Below are 16,178 nucleotides of genomic sequence, written 5' to 3' on the forward strand. Positions count from 1 at the left end.
TTGCAGTGCTACGTGATCTTGAGGCACTCGTCATCGCGTGTGTCCAAGTAGTCGAAGGGCGCGATGTTCACGGGCGGCATGCCGAGTGACAAAAGCTTCGGGGCTGTGGTGCAGCCCTCGAGCTGGACGAAAATGCCGGTCAGCGACTGGGGCAGGAGCTCTGCGAGCAGATGGTGGGCGTCAACGACGGCACACCACGCCTTGCAGACGCAGCGGGACGCCGCAAGGCTGCACGACGACGTTGTCCGGAGGCGGCGTAGGACGTCGGCCAGCACGTCGTGAGGAAGCCGCTGCGTCAGGTCGTCCATGGTTGCCTGGGAACTTGTGCTGCTTCGATCGAGTATATATATGGTTCGATGTTTATGCTAGGGAGATAGTTTGTGATGGAATCCGTCCGACTCGGTGGACATTCCGAATTCTGCTCGAGATCGGACTTCATGTGGCTGTATCCGATACTGACTAGTTTTACGTGTCCGTCTAGTTGCTCAAAAAAAAAAATATCCGTCCGGTGCGAATATATATCGCGATCGATCTAGATCTGGCCTCCGATCAATTTGTTCGATCTCCGTCGAAGCATGGCCGCCGCCGCCGTGCCGGACCGGCTCTCTGATCCCTCCGATGGCCTCATCCACAACCACCGCCCTCTCTCGCCGATGGCACTGTCCGATCTGGCATGGGTCCACACCGCGCACTTCGCCTACCGCTATTTCACAAGGTTTTTTTTCTCGATTGCGTCTTTTTTTTTCTGGTTTAAACTAGGAAAATAAAATCATACTACAATATTGATAATATAATAGCATTGAACAATAAAAAATTAGAAATACGTTGAAAATGTATCAATGGTCTATGATGCCACAAGTGTAGCAGAAGTCCGGCATATGTTCGTACTCAAATCGGCACCAAAGCAACTTCTTCTTTTTGTCGCCTGACTCACTCATCTCCCCATCCTTGGGTCCTTCCTCATTTCTGTCAAGTGTGAATCCCCTCATGAGTGGCTCGTTAATATCCTTTTTTGCAGGGAGAAAGGAGATTGTATTAAATTAAGAGGGCATAATATCGTTCATACAAAGGGTAGCAATCTCCTCTAAGCTAGAGCCTAACCACACAGCCGTTCGTGGCATTGTACGCCCATACGCAGCAAGGGCATCACTCACTCTATTTTGACTTCGGCTGATAAGCTTGACCACCACTTCTCTATCATTTTCCAACAACGCCTTGATTTCCTGGATACATGCCATATTGCTAGATCGATCTATACCTGGAGTTGTTATTATGGATACAGCCTCCTTACAATCCAGCTCCATCAAGATGGGTCGATCAGTTCGCTCCAGGGCCAGCGCAAGGCCTTCTCGACAGGCAGCCAACTCAGCCTGGAGGGCATTATCACATGTGAAAGAGCCCCTGCAAGCAGTAAAAATTATGGCCCCCACATCATCTCTCAACACCATCCCAGCTCCAGCTGATCCGTCCGCTTCCTGATAAGCTCCATCCGTGTTAAGCTTTGTCCAGCCCTCCGGCGGTGGTGACCAAGTGAGTTCATCCTTCCTAGTGGCTGACCGAGGTGCATGTTTCTTCACATGTGGAGCTCCAGCAACGTGCATAGGCATCTTGCCCTTGGCAATATCACTAGTTGGGTGGAACTGAATGCACAGCAGCGAGTTGACGTACCCCTGAAGAAAACGACAGGAAGCTTCGGTTGGCTGAGGGACTTTCTCATGAGTTATCTCATTACGTACGTGCCAAACACGCCAGAGAGTCATCAGCAACACCATTCGGGATGTGTCTGGCAATGGTTCCAACACACCCAACAGCCATTCCGGGCCGGTGTTCGGAACACTCATCACATCAGGCAGCGCCCAATCTGTTTGCATAGCACGCCACAACTCAACTGCACGGGGGCACCTGCAGAATGCGTGGAAGCAGCCCTCGTGTTCCGTACCACACAAGGGGCATATGTCAGAGACTTCCAAACCACGAAGGAATTTACCCACGGCTTTGCCATCACGACCAACTTCCACATCCAGAACCCCCTGAAAATCTCTTCCTATGAGCTCTCCCATAGCCCTGTTCATAGATCTCAGTGGTATCCCGAACACATGAATCCATATGGGGATCAAGTTGAACTCATACTCATCAACTGTTTTATCAGGATCATACTTCTCCATATTAGCAACAGCTTCTTATCGAACCACCAGGGTCCGTCCTCCAGGGCTCTCCTCCGACCCGTCGCATGCATGAAGGTGAAGAGAAAAATGTTCTCGTCCAATTCCTTGCAGCCTAGCCCCTTGGCCGGGCACAAAAATTTCCCAGCGTGCTCCCCACGGCGCCTGCATGAAGGTGAAGATAAAAACTTCCCAGCGTGCGCCCCCTGGATGTGCTGGCTTCTCCAAGCTTACCCACTGCCTACGAAACATCCAGTGCCTACTCTGGAGCCTTGTCCCTTTCCTTCTCCCCGATCTTCAAGCGCTTCTTCTCCACCGCTAACAACTTCAACCCCTTCATCAACCCCTCTACTGCCTCCATCCTCCTCGATCAGACCACCACTCTCCTCACATGAGACCTAAAACTAGGGTTTGTATGTGATGTACGACTGTGCACCCTAGAACCGCACAGAAGGCCTATGTGGATGGGTTATGGATGGGAAAGGGTGGGGGAGGGATTGGGGGGATGGACGAGAGAGCAGGGAAGGCTACAGATCACCTGTGGTCAGGACGGAGGCCCGAACGCCGGCGATAAGATCTGGTGGCGGGCGACGGGACCAAGATGAGATCCAATCGCCCTTGCGGTCGCCTCTCCGAAAATTACACTAACCATCACTAGAGCGACGGATGAGATCTCACCTTATAAAGATCTCTTCTTGGTAGAACCTCACACAGGAGTTGTACTTTTTTCGCGTCGCACAAACCTTATACTTTTTTTGGCCACTGATGGGCGTCGGTCAGCCGGCCGAAAGTTTCCGCCGGTCCTATTTCCATCGTACAATCAAACTCCTTGCAACCGTTTGATATGCGTAATCCTTTGTCCCATCATCTGCAACAAAAAAAACAAAGCAATCACTTCAACACAAAAAGGAGTGCCAAGGTCAACGCCCCGATCCCCGGCCACCGCCCTTGCTGCATCACAGGCTCGCCATTGTCGCCTTGCCATTGAAGCTCACAGCCATCGCCATCGCCGTCACGGTTGAAGCTCATCTCCGTCGCCATCGCGGTTGAAGCTCACAGCCATCGCCGTCGGCGTTGAAGCTCGCCGCCGCTGTAGTTGTTGGCAGCCTTGCCGCATCCTCCCCGTCGTGCTCGCCGGCAACCTGCGCTCACCACCGCATCCTTGGCCGCCCACGCTTACCGGCCATGGCAACTCCAGTGGAGATGCCCACGACACCACCATCGTCAAGCTCGTGCCGTACCACGCCCTCAATTTGTTGGTCACAAAAATAAAACAAAATCATGGGTCATAGCAAAAATTATGCCGTTCATGGATGTAGCAGAAGAAAACACCGATGGTAGCAAAAAAGTACGACCGTTGCAGCAATTTTGGTGTCGCCGCCGTCGCGCGTCGCGACTCCGCCATGATAGATATAGCAAAATCCCTCGCCGGTAGTAGCACAATCCGAGGACGGTTGCAACAAAAAAGGCACCATCTTAGTAGGTCACAGCTCTGCCATGATCGATGTAGCAAATCCGTCGTGGTTGTTGCAAAAAATGGCGATGGTTGCAGCAAAAAACTCGGCCGCTTCCAGCAAAGTTCTTGTCGTTGGTTGCCTCATTTATTTTGCTTCTCCATCGCCGCCGTTGACTTGGAAATGTGGGTTGAAACTTTTCAATTTAATGGATGAAACTTCCCAAAACAATGGTTTTAGCCTCTCTTTTTTCATAGTGGTCGGATAAAACTACTGTATTTCGCCGGTTGAAACTTTTTGAAACTACGGTTGAAGCTTTCGTATGAGTGAATGTAGATTTTTCAGTCCACGGTGTCCGGTTGAAAGTTTATATGCCGCAAGTTGAAGCTTTTCGAATCAAATTGTTGTAGCTTTTTTGGTCGTTGGTTGCAGCATCTCTAGTGGACGGGTCCAGCGTATGAAACTGTGAGCAGCAACTCGCGGACGACATGTCCATGGCAGCTTCCCAACTCCGGCTTGCCAGGGCGGAATGAATCTGCAAGCCGAGGGCAGTGGAAGAAGTGTTTGTGGGGCGCTGATGTTGGAGATGGGGACCTATGTGGGATTGGGGCTAGCCGGCAGCGGAATCTGAAGGAGGAAGATGAGGAGTGGCGAGATCTGAAGGAGGAAGATGAGGAGCAATTGAAAGAGAAGGGGATCGAGAGGAAAAAGACAACATATGAGCAATAGAAAGGGGTGGGAGGGACTGGGCGAGCAGTTGGGCCAGCTGTCGCACGAGGCCCATACGCTGATGTATTCGCGTGGAGATGAAATATGAAACGTTCGATTGCCCTTTATCGTATGCACCGCGAGGGACCGATGGACGTTTCAGACGGTCCGCTGGCCACAAACGTTGAGAGTCCCTATACGATGCAGTTTGCGTCATGCAAAAAGTCGATGCACAGGGTCGACGCGCGACTGGGCCAGCCCACCAATGCGCCCGTTCGTTGTTTTCCTATCAGGCGATAGCTCGCACACACCAGTCATTACTGCGACCCATTAGCCACTACAGTAGAGAATGGCAGCTGTACTTAAAGGGGCAAAACGCTATAAGAATACTCAGGAAGGTTGAGATTTGAAAAACATTCCTTCAAAGTTGCAAACAGTTTTGAAATGCCGCAAATTTTTTATTACAAACAGTTTTCGAATAAGTGATTTATTATTTCCTTTTTTGGAAATTCCTAAATATCACAATTTTTATATGTTCCAACATTTTCTTGATGCAGTAAAGTTTTTTGTATTTTCAATTCAAAAAAGAAACATGAACAAATTTTGCAAATCCCGAACAGTTTTCTAAAATGCGAACAATTTTTCAAAAATTAACAACAAATTATGGAAAACTCAATTTTTTTTGAATTTTCGGAGTATTTTCTGAGACCACAAACAGTTTTAATTTTTTAACAAAAATGGAAAACAGGAACATTTTTCAGTTCAGAACAAAAACGTTTAAACAGAGCATTTTTTAAAATGTGAACAAATTTGAAACATGACCTTTGTTCAAAATGCAAATAAAATGTTGAAACCGCGAACATATTTGAAAACATGAACAAATTTTGAATTGCCCAATTTTTTTGGAATTTTTGGACAATTTTATAAAGCAAGAACATTTTTTGAATCATGAGTACAAATTTTGAAACAGAGAACAAATTTGGAAGCGCAAACATTTTTTGAATCTTGAGAACAAATTTTGAAACGGAGAACAAATTTGGAAGCACGAACAATTTTTTAAAGCACGGACATTTTTGAATCTTGAGAACTAATTTTGAAACGGAGAACAATTTAGAAAAATCCCGAACAAATTTGGAAGCGCGAACATTTATGAAAACATGAAAAAAAAATTGAAATCCGGTACATTTTCTGCATTTGGAAAGTTTTCCACTTTTTGTGTAACGAGAACATTTTTTGAAACCTGAACATTTTATGTAAATGCGAACAATATTTGAATATTTTGAAACTCTTTTGATAAAAAGAGAAGAAACTAAAAGGACAAACAAATAAAAAACCAGAGAAAGAAAACAAACAGAAAAATCGAAAAAAAGGAAAAGAAAAGAAAAAAATGAACAGAAATAACTAAATACAAAAAGAAGAACAAAAACAAAAAAATAAAACTAGAAACGAAAGGAAAGGAAAAAGAGAAACAGAAAAAGAAGAAGAAGAAAGGAAAAAGAGAAACAGAAAAAGAAAACTCACTGCTGGCCCGTAATCCAAGGATGAGTGAGCTTGCTTTTCTCTGGAGCCCAGCCCATTTATTACTTCCTTCTTACGCATCCTCCAGTAACCTACAGCCCTACTCCGCTCCCCCATTTCCGTTTCTTTTCCCCACATGACTCACGAGGGCTCCGGCGGCGGCGGCGGCGGCGAGACGGCCCTCCGCCCCGGCCCTCCGCAGGCGGCGGCGCCGCTGGAAGACGAGGACGTCCTGGGCGAGATCCTCGTCCGTCTCCCCCCGCTGCCCTCCTCGCTCGTCCGCGCCGCCGCCGTCTCGAGGCTCTGGGGCCGCCTCGCCGCGGACCGCGCCTTCCTCCGCCGCTTCCGCACCCACCACCGGAGGCCCCCCGTCCTCGGCGTCTTCGAGGAGCGCGACGGGGAGCTGGTGTTCACCCCGCTCCTCGACGCCCCGGACCGGATCCCCCGCGAGCGCTTCTCCATGCGGTTCTGGCACGTGCTCGGTTGCTGGACCTTGCTCGGGTACCGCCACGGCCGCGTCCTCATGGTCAACCAGGATCTGGCCCTGCTCCTCGTTTTCGCCCCTCTCGTCGGCGGCCGCCGCGGCCTCCGCGCCGTGGTGATTCCTCCGGATTTCGTCGACGGCGAGTACGCCGTCGCCAACGGAGCGGTGGTCTGCGCTGCCGGCGGCGAGCAGGGCCACGTGCACGGAGACTGCCACTCGGGCCCCTTCAAGGTGGTTCTGGTGGCCACCAGAGTGAGACACCCGGTCCTAGCCCGGGTCTACTCCTCGGACACCGGTGAGTGGGGAGATCTTGTCGTAATGGCGGAACCATGTGTTGTTAGCAGCTTCCCCTCCACCCTCGTCGGCAATGCTCTTTACTGGTGGCTAAAAAAGTGTCAGCACGAGGATGGCATACTCAAGTTCGATTTGGATAGCCAGACACTATCTGTGGTCAGGAGGCCTATTTTTGATCGCATTCCCAGTTGCAGCATCCGGATCATCAGGGGAGAGCATGGCGGTGTTGGCCTCGCTGTATTTTCGTACCCGAGGTTCCAAATCTGGGAACGCATGGTCAATAGTCATGGTACTGCCATATGGGTGCTGCGAAAGACGGCTCGCATGCATAGTATGCTTCAGTATGCTATGCTGACTATAGTAGGGTACTCTGAGGATGGGGATGCGCTTCTTCTAACAGTGTCCTTCGGTGGGGGTGTGGCCGCCTACAGCTTCATGCTTCAACTTGAGTCAATGGAGTGGACGAATCTTAATCAAACATTTTTGGAGTATTCCTACCATCCGTTTGCATACTTCTATACTGCAGGTAATAAAAATTCTTCATAGTTCATTAGCTCATGAAAATTGTTCAATGGTTGAGGTGTCACCTCTCATATTCCCCTAAGTTGAGGTGTCCATTGCTATTCTATCATCTTGACATTTTTTGTATCTAGATTTCCCATCTGTTCTTATCCTCTGTTGTTGTTCTCCCTTTTGCTCTGAAGCAAAGTAGGCATGCAGATTGCTCAGAACAATCTGATTATTCTGTTGCAACAATTGGTCACAAAATCAATAAATTAACTAAAGAATTGTTGACAATTCGTAATAATCTGATCATTCTGTTGCAACAATGGGTCTTAGAATTTTATGTAGATGTCAAGATGATTCTTGTTTACGAAAAAAACCAAGGCTGTGAGGCCGATATCTTGGCTACTTGCAGTACTTCAATTTTTGAGAGAATTGTTAGCAGCTTCCAAAGGTTCAAATGGATAACTCTTTATTATTATGTTTGATTATACTTGGGAATCTGGTGATTTTGGAATAGCCAGAAGCTGCGATCTTATTTGAAAAGAATGTTACGTTTTATGATCATTTCATATGTCGGCGATGTTAGGATGGGTTTGAGCCTGAATTGGGTATTCAATCACCGAGTTTGTCGAGCTATTTTACCTAATCTTGGCGGAGTGATTTCAAAGGTTTAATCATTAATCCCTTTGGTAGTGAAGTACTGAAGTTAATTTTTCCTGATCCTTCTGAGTTATGGCTCGTGCAATCATCACTAATGAGGTTGGTTGCCACAGGTACTGTCAGAGCGTCAAGTACCGCTCCAGCCATTGAGCCACCACAGCAGCGAAGTACAATTCCAGCCATTGTGCCGCAACAGCAGTGAAGTACTGGTCCAGCCATTCCACAGCTGCGGGGTAAAACCATATATTGTCATGCATCTCGTCAACCTTCAGTTTCGTATGATCTGCATATTTTTTATGACTTGGTTGGTGCAATGAGATGAAAGACTTAGACCAAGGGACACCCTGTGTTTTGCTGTGTGAAATAGCGTTGTCACTTTGTCAGCTGTCTCTTTATTTTACTTGTTCAACCCAGTCAACTGTTTTGCCCATATAACACCTTATGATTAATATCGTAAACGATGCTACAGTAGTTGATGCTGGCTGCCGCTTGTAGGAGATAGAGCATCATTTCCTGTGCTATCCGTATCATAAGATGAAGTCGACTCCTGGGTGTTGGGGTCCTGAATTGAATTCTGAAGCCATGTGTTGATCTCTGCACTTTTTTCATCTTGTTTCAATAGTAGAGGGCTGAGGGTGCAACTTCTGAATGGTTTGAGCTTGGGGGTAAATTGAACCAATGCAATAGTCGAGGAAGCAAAATTAGGCCTTTCCCTAGATAGGTCTTAGGTCAATAACTACTGTGCTGACACAGTAAAAAAGAAGGATGTTTTCTCGGAAGTCTGAACAGGTCTATCCCTTATGATATTGAGCATGCAAATGCAATCCCACCACATGTAGTACAATATGAATGTTTTTAATAAATGGTCCTAGACTACTTGGGCGGAGAGAGGTGGCGGTCATGTGTCGTTCCATCTGGTAGTTGTTTCTTTCCTTACTGTGTTGTCCGCTTGTTTTCATCGAAGCTCATAGACTTCGGTCATTTAGTCGCTGCTTCTCTGCCAGCGGGGCCTCCATTCTCGTTGGTCCTGCTGGCAGCGGGCGGGTTTTGTTTGTGTCCTGTGCTCGACATCTTTTTCACCATGGCCCTCACCCCCATTCTCCTTCTCAGAGAGGCTTTTCATCGACTGTACCGGATTAGTAACGAGGCACAGAATTAGGTTTGGTAGCAATGCTGCTTCATGCACGCGGCCGGGTCGAGAAGACATACACTATTGCTGGGCCCATTATCCAATAGGTGATGTCCTCATGTCCAACCATCTCCTGAAACTGTTGCTGGGCCCATTCTCCAATGGGTCATATCCTTCTCAGAGAGGCTTTTCATCCACTGTACCGGATTAGTCACGAGGCACAGAATTAGGTTTGGTAGGAATGCCGCTTCATGCACGCGGCCTGGTCGAGAAGACAGACACTATTGCTGGGCCCATTATCCAATAGGTCATGTTCTCATGTCCAACCATCTCCTGAAACTGTTGCTGGGCCCATTATCCAATGGGTCATATCCTCATGTCCAACCACCTCCTTGTTTAGCTTAGCTTATTTGCATTTGCTTTTCCGCACAACCATATCTTCTCTTGTTAAGCTTCCTAATGCCTGCCACTGAGCCTTAGCTACTGCTGGGCCTGCACGGCAGCTTGGTGCTCCTTCCCACGGTAAGAACTAATCAAGCGAGCGATCAAAGCCTACAAAAATGGTGAATAATAATGCTGCCCCTCTCCTTCCAACTTTGTGCCCCTCCTTTCCCTTCCCATTGTGGCATCCAGCGTTTTTTCTTTCGAGCAACTGCGCCTGTAATAGTGACAGTCATGGTAGATCTGGTGTGATGGAAAGGGGCTCACAGCGTGTAACCATCCATGTCAGCCTCTTTTGTGGGGATCAAGGCAACACTAGCCACATTTACAGTGATGGGCGATGGTGAAGCACCAGTTCACAAAGCCATCTAAATATTTTCCTGTTTCGTGCAGCAATATTTTGTTCATAAATGTTACCCATCTATAATTTGGCTATTAGATGATTAGAATGAAGCAGGCTTGCTACTTCAATTACAGCTACGTTTTAAGGAAAGATCTTGATATGGTTTCTGATGACCCATGGCATAGTTAGTGCGTCCAATAACATCCTGTTAAAATTGTTGAAATCTCAGCTGTGATGTGTTCTACCTTTGTTTTTTTCCTCTACGATCTTTGAGAATATGAAGCTCTTGTTAGTTTGTTGGCTAGCGGCATGAATCACAATTGCATACATCTGTGTTGCAGAACTAAAATATAAATTGGAATAGCTTTTAATAGAAATCTTTTTTTGTTTTATGCTTGGTGCAGGTGGTCGCATGATTTAGTGATCAGTAGGATTTGCATCTGCAGCAGGTATATATTTTTTCGAATTGCTTCCTTCATATGTTTCAGTTGGGCATAGTTTGTATCACCATTAATCGTATGAAACTTCATCAATTGCAGAGGCATATGTTGTTTATAGGGTTTTTAATTTCGTCTTGTATATGAAGACCATAGAAAGTGTAAAATGAAAATGTAAGTAAAACGCTCCCAGTATGTTTTGATTCACATGGCCAGCGGCTCCAAACTGCGTCTAATTAGCTGTCATTTTCAGTTGGATTTGGTCTCTTAACAGCACTTGGTTGTACGAGTTGAATCATAGAACAGGAGGCAGGTAAGTACAGGGGACAGGTAAGCATTGTTATTATGATCTGTTTGTAGCTTCCTAAAAATGAGTGTACTGTCATGGTCATTTGACACAATGAAGAAAAAACAAATGAGTGTAGGCTGATAGAAGTCGTAATTGTGAGTTGGCACCTTGCTTTCAACAAAAGTTCATCTCATTGCTCCCTATTTGTACGACAGCAATACATATCAGTAAAATAAAAGGATGTTTATTAGCCACTTTTAGACGTGGTGGCATAATATCAGTAAAAACTAAAGAATGCTACTATTCATCAGTTTTCCTTTTGCGAATATTTGCGTTGCCTTTTTTGGACCATAACTTTTTGTTCTTTTTCAGATGCATAGTGTGCTACTACAAAATATTTACTTGATCCTTGATTGACATACTTTTGTGAACTGAGATCTTGCGCTCTGCTTTTACCAATCAGCCTGTTTGCTTCTTTTCTTACATGTACTTTAATTATACATTTCTGGATTTGGTGCTTTGATTTGCTGCAGTTTCCTTGATTTAGTAGATGCATGATGTGCATCAATACACTGGACTTCATGATCGGTTTTCCATCTCACATCAATAGTTTAGGCCACTATTTGTTTATCCATGCATTTTAGGTAAACATTGGTGTAGACTTGGTTGTTTTTTTTTGGTTGTTTGTGGTATCCATTTTCCCCTACACTAAGTAATAGCCCGTGCGTTGCAACTTGCAACGGAGGCATACAAAATGTACCACTAAAATTTTAGTTAGTTTTTTACATAACAACCATGATTTACCTTTATTGTTAATGTGAACCTTGATTTACCATCTATTTATTGTTAATGTGTCTGCATACTAACTGATGCAATTAGCAAGTGTTAAGTGATAACCTAATTCTTGAATATCAGTTGTGGGAAAGTGCAGCACAAATTAATCCTAATTAAATTCTTTCCCCAACCTGCTTGGTCCTACAACAGGCAAACATTAGGTTGCTAGCAACAAAATGATATGCAAGGAATAAATTGCAACCCCACAGAAGAGAAAAAAAGGGCTCTATACCTTTTATCCTCCCAATCTGCAAAACAAATAGAATTGAGACATATCGTGCCAATTTAATTACTAAAGCTCATGTCCAATTTTGGAAGCTAATGGCCAAGTAGTTGGCAATTTTGTTTCTGAAGAGAAATGCATTGATGCAATTTTGTCCACTTCGGATCATTCCCTCTTAACAAAATGCCAGTGATGTTTCTCTTAATGTAGTATACTGACCATTTCAGCAGCATAATTTCTCTAAGTGACCATGCAGTATTCAGTGACTTTTCTAGGTGACTAATATGCAGCATGCATGGATGGCTGGGAGACTGGGCAGAGAGAGTTTGTCATGAAAACTGTTTTTCGCTTTAACTTTCACTTTGTTGTGTTTCCTCTGTCCATTCTTTCCTCAGTTAAAACTTCATTGCCAAAAACCAGATTACCTCCTTCCATGATCTGCACAAAGGCATAAGAATACTAAAGTGTCACCAGACTGAGAGATGCAAAGTACCAAGTGCATAAAATCTGTGTCCAAATCGTTTAGTTATGACAATTACAAATTTAGTTGTTTAATATATACAATAAGAAATTCAGTGTTCTACCAATTACATCAAATTAGTAGTCAGTTTATCCCATGCAGTGCACAGGAAAATGTCAAAACAAAGGAGAGGATGAGGCCGTCTACCTTGTAGAGGAGCAAGCCCGTACTTGCTGCTGCCGGTCTTGGTGCCGCCTTCGCATAGGTGGAGTTCGTCAAGGTCGAGATCTGCGAGATCCCCAGAGTGGCGCATGTTATAAGAGCATCAAAAGAATTCAGAGGAGGGGCTCTGAATCGAACATAGAAGAATCAAATCTTTTGCTTGCGGCGCCGGATCATGAGCCCCCGGCGCCAATCGACCGGTGCCCCATCGGCCTCTCTGGGTCAGTGACGTAGCAGACTGATGCGAAGGCAGAGCCAGCGGGTGAGGAGGTCAATGTAAGGAACCGGGGGGGTGGCGGTGTCACGCAGCGTATTTTTGGGTAGCTCGGACATTGAAGTGGCACCAGCGAGTCGAGGAGAGGAAGGAGGTGTTGAGGTGTGGGGTGGCGGCTGGCTGCAGCGGATGTTCCGGGAGCGGTAGGCGTGGCGGCGGAGAACAGGGAAAGGGGATTTAGGGTTGAAGAGTGGTGCGGGGTGGAAAAATGAGAGAGGTGGGCGATGGATTCTGCTGGACTTTTTTTTTCCTTGCGCGGGTTCTTTTGCCATCTAGAAAACCGAGTGGGGGAGAGGAGCGGCACTAGGCAGGATGTGAAACGGAAGAGGCGGACGAAAGGAACGGGCAAAAAGTTTTTTGACGTGATAGGAAACCTTACTCTTTTTTTGGTAAGTAGAGATGGTCCGTTCTGTCCTCTAGGAAACCTTTATTGTTGAGTTGTTCCTTTGTGCTACTGTTCCTCTTTTTGTTTTTTCCCCTTTTGGTGTCTTCCTTCCCTGTTTTGTAGTTCCATTTTGCACTGGATTTTGGCAGTGGCAAAGTAATAAACTTATCACTGGCGTGCACTCATTTGACCTTTTGCTTTGTGCACACAATCATGCATTAATCTTTGGTTATGTTGCTATTATTTTGCAGTCAGATGCATCTTTTGTGAATAGCTCTTGTAGAGTTAATCAGTGGGCTATGGAAAATTTACCCCTCACTCTATAGATTGGTTGGTTTGAGGCTTAGTACTCCCTCCATTCCTAAATATAGGGTGTATAGTTTTTGGCACGGAAATTAAAGAATGCACATGGAGGAAAAATTTCACAAGTTTTGGGCAAGACTACACCTGACTAATTAATATGAGAAAATAGAGGAGCTTGCCCTGTGTAAGGAAATGTAATCAAATCCCTTAAAAAGTTATTCAAATGAGTGGTGCAAGGCAATACACCTTATATTTTGAACTTTTTCTCAAAAATCTATACACCTTATATCAAGGAACGGAGGGAGTATATATTTTCTCCCTGAATGCTATATAGTATTTACAAAAAAAATGCTCTCAATAATGTCCATGCCTCTAAATTTTTTTTGAAGATTAAATTCAGTTAGCTAAGTTTCATTATATGGATTTCTAACAGTTTAATCTGCAGAATGTTTTCAGACTATCAGCTGATTTTGCTGTAAGATCATGAATCACAAGAATCGTCACCTCTGTTTGGTTAATCTATCTAATTTTGCTATTTCTCCATTGGTTTGTTGCTTTAAAAGCCATGTTTGAATTGTCTTTATATTTGATTAACTGTACTATGTACATTATAATATTATGTACTTTGGTGAAGTACGGCCTCTATTGTTTGCTTCTAGTAGCTCCCAAATTGCCATTTTTCTGATTGCCTTTTTTGACCAACAAAGACTGAAACTCATTTTTGCCATTTTTCTGATCCTGTTATATCTTTTTTATGTTTATGTCATTTTCTTGGATATAATGAAGTCAGTGCATTTTGTTGTTTCCTTGAAACTCATTTTTTGGGATTTACTTGGTTTCTTACCATGTATCTTGTGGTACAAGCAATAACTCTGTATGAGTTTGCGTTGGTATGCAGGGTTACTTGGCATGTCAAAGAACCACAATCCATAACTGGCCCTGCAAGCATCTCAGTTCTTGTAGGTTTATGAAGGTGAGCGCCCTGTTGGCAAAATAGGGCATGCGATCTTCTTATGTCAAACCCTTGTTAATCAATTTGCATCGTGGAATGTCTTGATGAATGTACATATCTGGAAAGTTACTCTATTCTGCTGGTGCAGGCTGGAATGCTGTTATATCCATTGATGTCTTTGAGCATTTTCTCCATTGATGTCAATCGTGTCACTTTTTCCTTTCTAAATAGGCAAATATCAGTATATGACATTTCCCAGGAAAAGGCTCACGGCCATTCTAAAAGGAAATGAATAAAGAAAAAAAGGAAAAAGAAAAGGACGGAATTAGCTGCAAACGTTTGTCCCCACGGGTTGACATTTACAAATGATTTGCCAAGAGCCATGCAGTGCCCGCACGACAATGTTTTGCCATGTGGCACATCCGGCGACGTTAGACTTCTTTATCGAGAGCAGATCTTAGAACAACAATAGTTGCCGATTTAGTCCCACCTCGCCTATATGTTTAAATAGTCCGATAGTCCAATTGCATTAAACTTCGGTGTTCATTATAAAGAATATGTATTAACTTTATGATCCAACCGTACCTATACGGAGCGCTGCTCTCGGAACAGGAACAGTTGCCGAGAGTAGCTCTCGGTAAAGATAAGGCTCCCATCAAACTTTAGTTCCACCTCGCCCAGAGACAAGCAAGAGAACCTGTTTAAATAGTGGGATAGTCTAGATGCAGTAAGCTTTGGTCTTTATTACACTCCTGTTAAGGAGATGAATCTTCACCTGTTTCGAGCAGAGAAGATTCAAAGTGATAGGCCATCTTCCTAATGGTGGATGCTGACGCTTTATATTAACTAGAAGCATATACACATGGGTTGAAGAACATAATCGCCATCGATATGATAATCGGGAGGAGGCTGATGTATTTATAGGGGATGAAGCCCAAGGGAGATGAGCCGAGGGGCCTCGCAGGGGAGCCGTGCGCGTGTTGGTTACCCTGCATGGGGAAGGAGAAGAGATAGTGAGATTTTATGGAGATTAAAGAAGGCGAAGAGGGAGTGGAAAGTCAACAGGCGTTCCCATCAAGAATTCTCAGGGAAAAAAGAGCGTTGCCGTGAAGACAGGAAACGATGCGTTGCGGAGGAAAATCTTTTGGTAAAAGAAAAAGATGACATCAGTATGGATGATGAGGTAGTGGGGCCGCTGATGTGGACAGCCTGCATGTCAAGAGAATTAGCTTAGTGGGGATGATCTATTTAGGTATTATAGATTCATCTATTATTATTTTTGAGTCATTTATTGCTCTGCTAGGGTTTCATCGGCGGAAATTGCAGATCAGCAAGGAGGCACATGAAATCATGCCGGGAAGCGGCATGGGAAAACTATTGTGATGTCCTTTGGTATTCCTAGGCCTTGCACAGACTAGGGAGGGGCATGCCCTGCCACTGGGGGCCGAAAGTACCTTGGTGGCATGCCTGATGCAACCGTTTTAAATCCTCGGAAAATCATATGATGCCGGAATTCCTCGAGAGCCGGCAGGGTGTCTTCATATTGCCCCTGTAGGGTGTGGTAAAAGTTTGACCACGTCTCGAATAAGCCTCCCCAAAGGCCGCTTGTAAACCGCACCATCTCTGTGAAGGAAATGTGCCCTAGAGGCAATAACAAAGTTGTTATTTATATTTCCTTGTATCATGATAAATGTTTATTATTCATGCTAGAGTTGTATTAACCGGAAACTTAGTACATGTGTGAATACATAGACAAAATAAAGTGTCCCTAGTATGTCTCTACTTGACTAGCTCATTAATCAAAGATGGCTAAGTTTCCTGACCATAGACATGTGTTGTCATTTGATGAACGGGATCACATCACTAGGAAAATGATGTGATAGACAAGACCCATCTGTTAGCTTAACATAATGATCGTTAAGTTTTATTGCTATTGCTTTCTTCATGACTTATACATATTCCTCTGACTATGTGATTATGCAACTCCCGAATACCGGAGGAACACCTTATGTGCTATCAAACGTCACAATGTAACTGGGTGATTATAAAAGATGCTCTACAGGTGTCTCCGAAGGTGTTTGTTGGGTTGGCATTGATCA

The 16,178-nt window shown here is 44.9% G+C and overlaps 1 protein-coding gene across 1 annotated transcript; it reads left to right on the forward strand.

Annotated features, from left to right (window-relative positions):
• Positions 1–5,960: 5,960 nt before the first annotated feature.
• Positions 5,961–14,213, forward strand: LOC123131676 (uncharacterized). The gene is made up of 5 exons (XM_044551344.1): positions 5,961–7,146; positions 7,901–8,020; positions 10,105–10,149; positions 10,240–10,311; positions 10,391–14,213. The coding sequence occupies exons 1-2, from the start codon at positions 5,979–5,981 to the stop codon at positions 7,987–7,989; spliced, it is 1,257 nt and encodes a 418-aa protein (XP_044407279.1). The 5' UTR covers positions 5,961–5,978; the 3' UTR covers positions 7,990–8,020; positions 10,105–10,149; positions 10,240–10,311; positions 10,391–14,213.
• The last annotated feature ends 1,965 nt before the right edge of the window (positions 14,214–16,178 follow it).

This window comes from Triticum aestivum, chromosome 6A (assembly GCF_018294505.1).
Source record: "Triticum aestivum cultivar Chinese Spring chromosome 6A, IWGSC CS RefSeq v2.1, whole genome shotgun sequence".
Taxonomy (NCBI): Eukaryota; Viridiplantae; Streptophyta; class Magnoliopsida; order Poales; family Poaceae; genus Triticum; species Triticum aestivum.

What these genes read in the sequence shown, in the direction of transcription:
- LOC123131676 (XM_044551344.1), top strand. Translation starts at nt 5,979, where the DNA reads ATGACTCACGAGGGCTCCGGCGGCGGCGGCGGCGGCGAGACGGCCCTC. An exon ending in TGCATACTTCTATACTGCAG is followed by an intron (nt 7,147 to 7,900) that starts GTAATAAAAATT and finishes TGGTTGCCACAG; the next exon opens with GTACTGTCAGAGCGTCAAGT.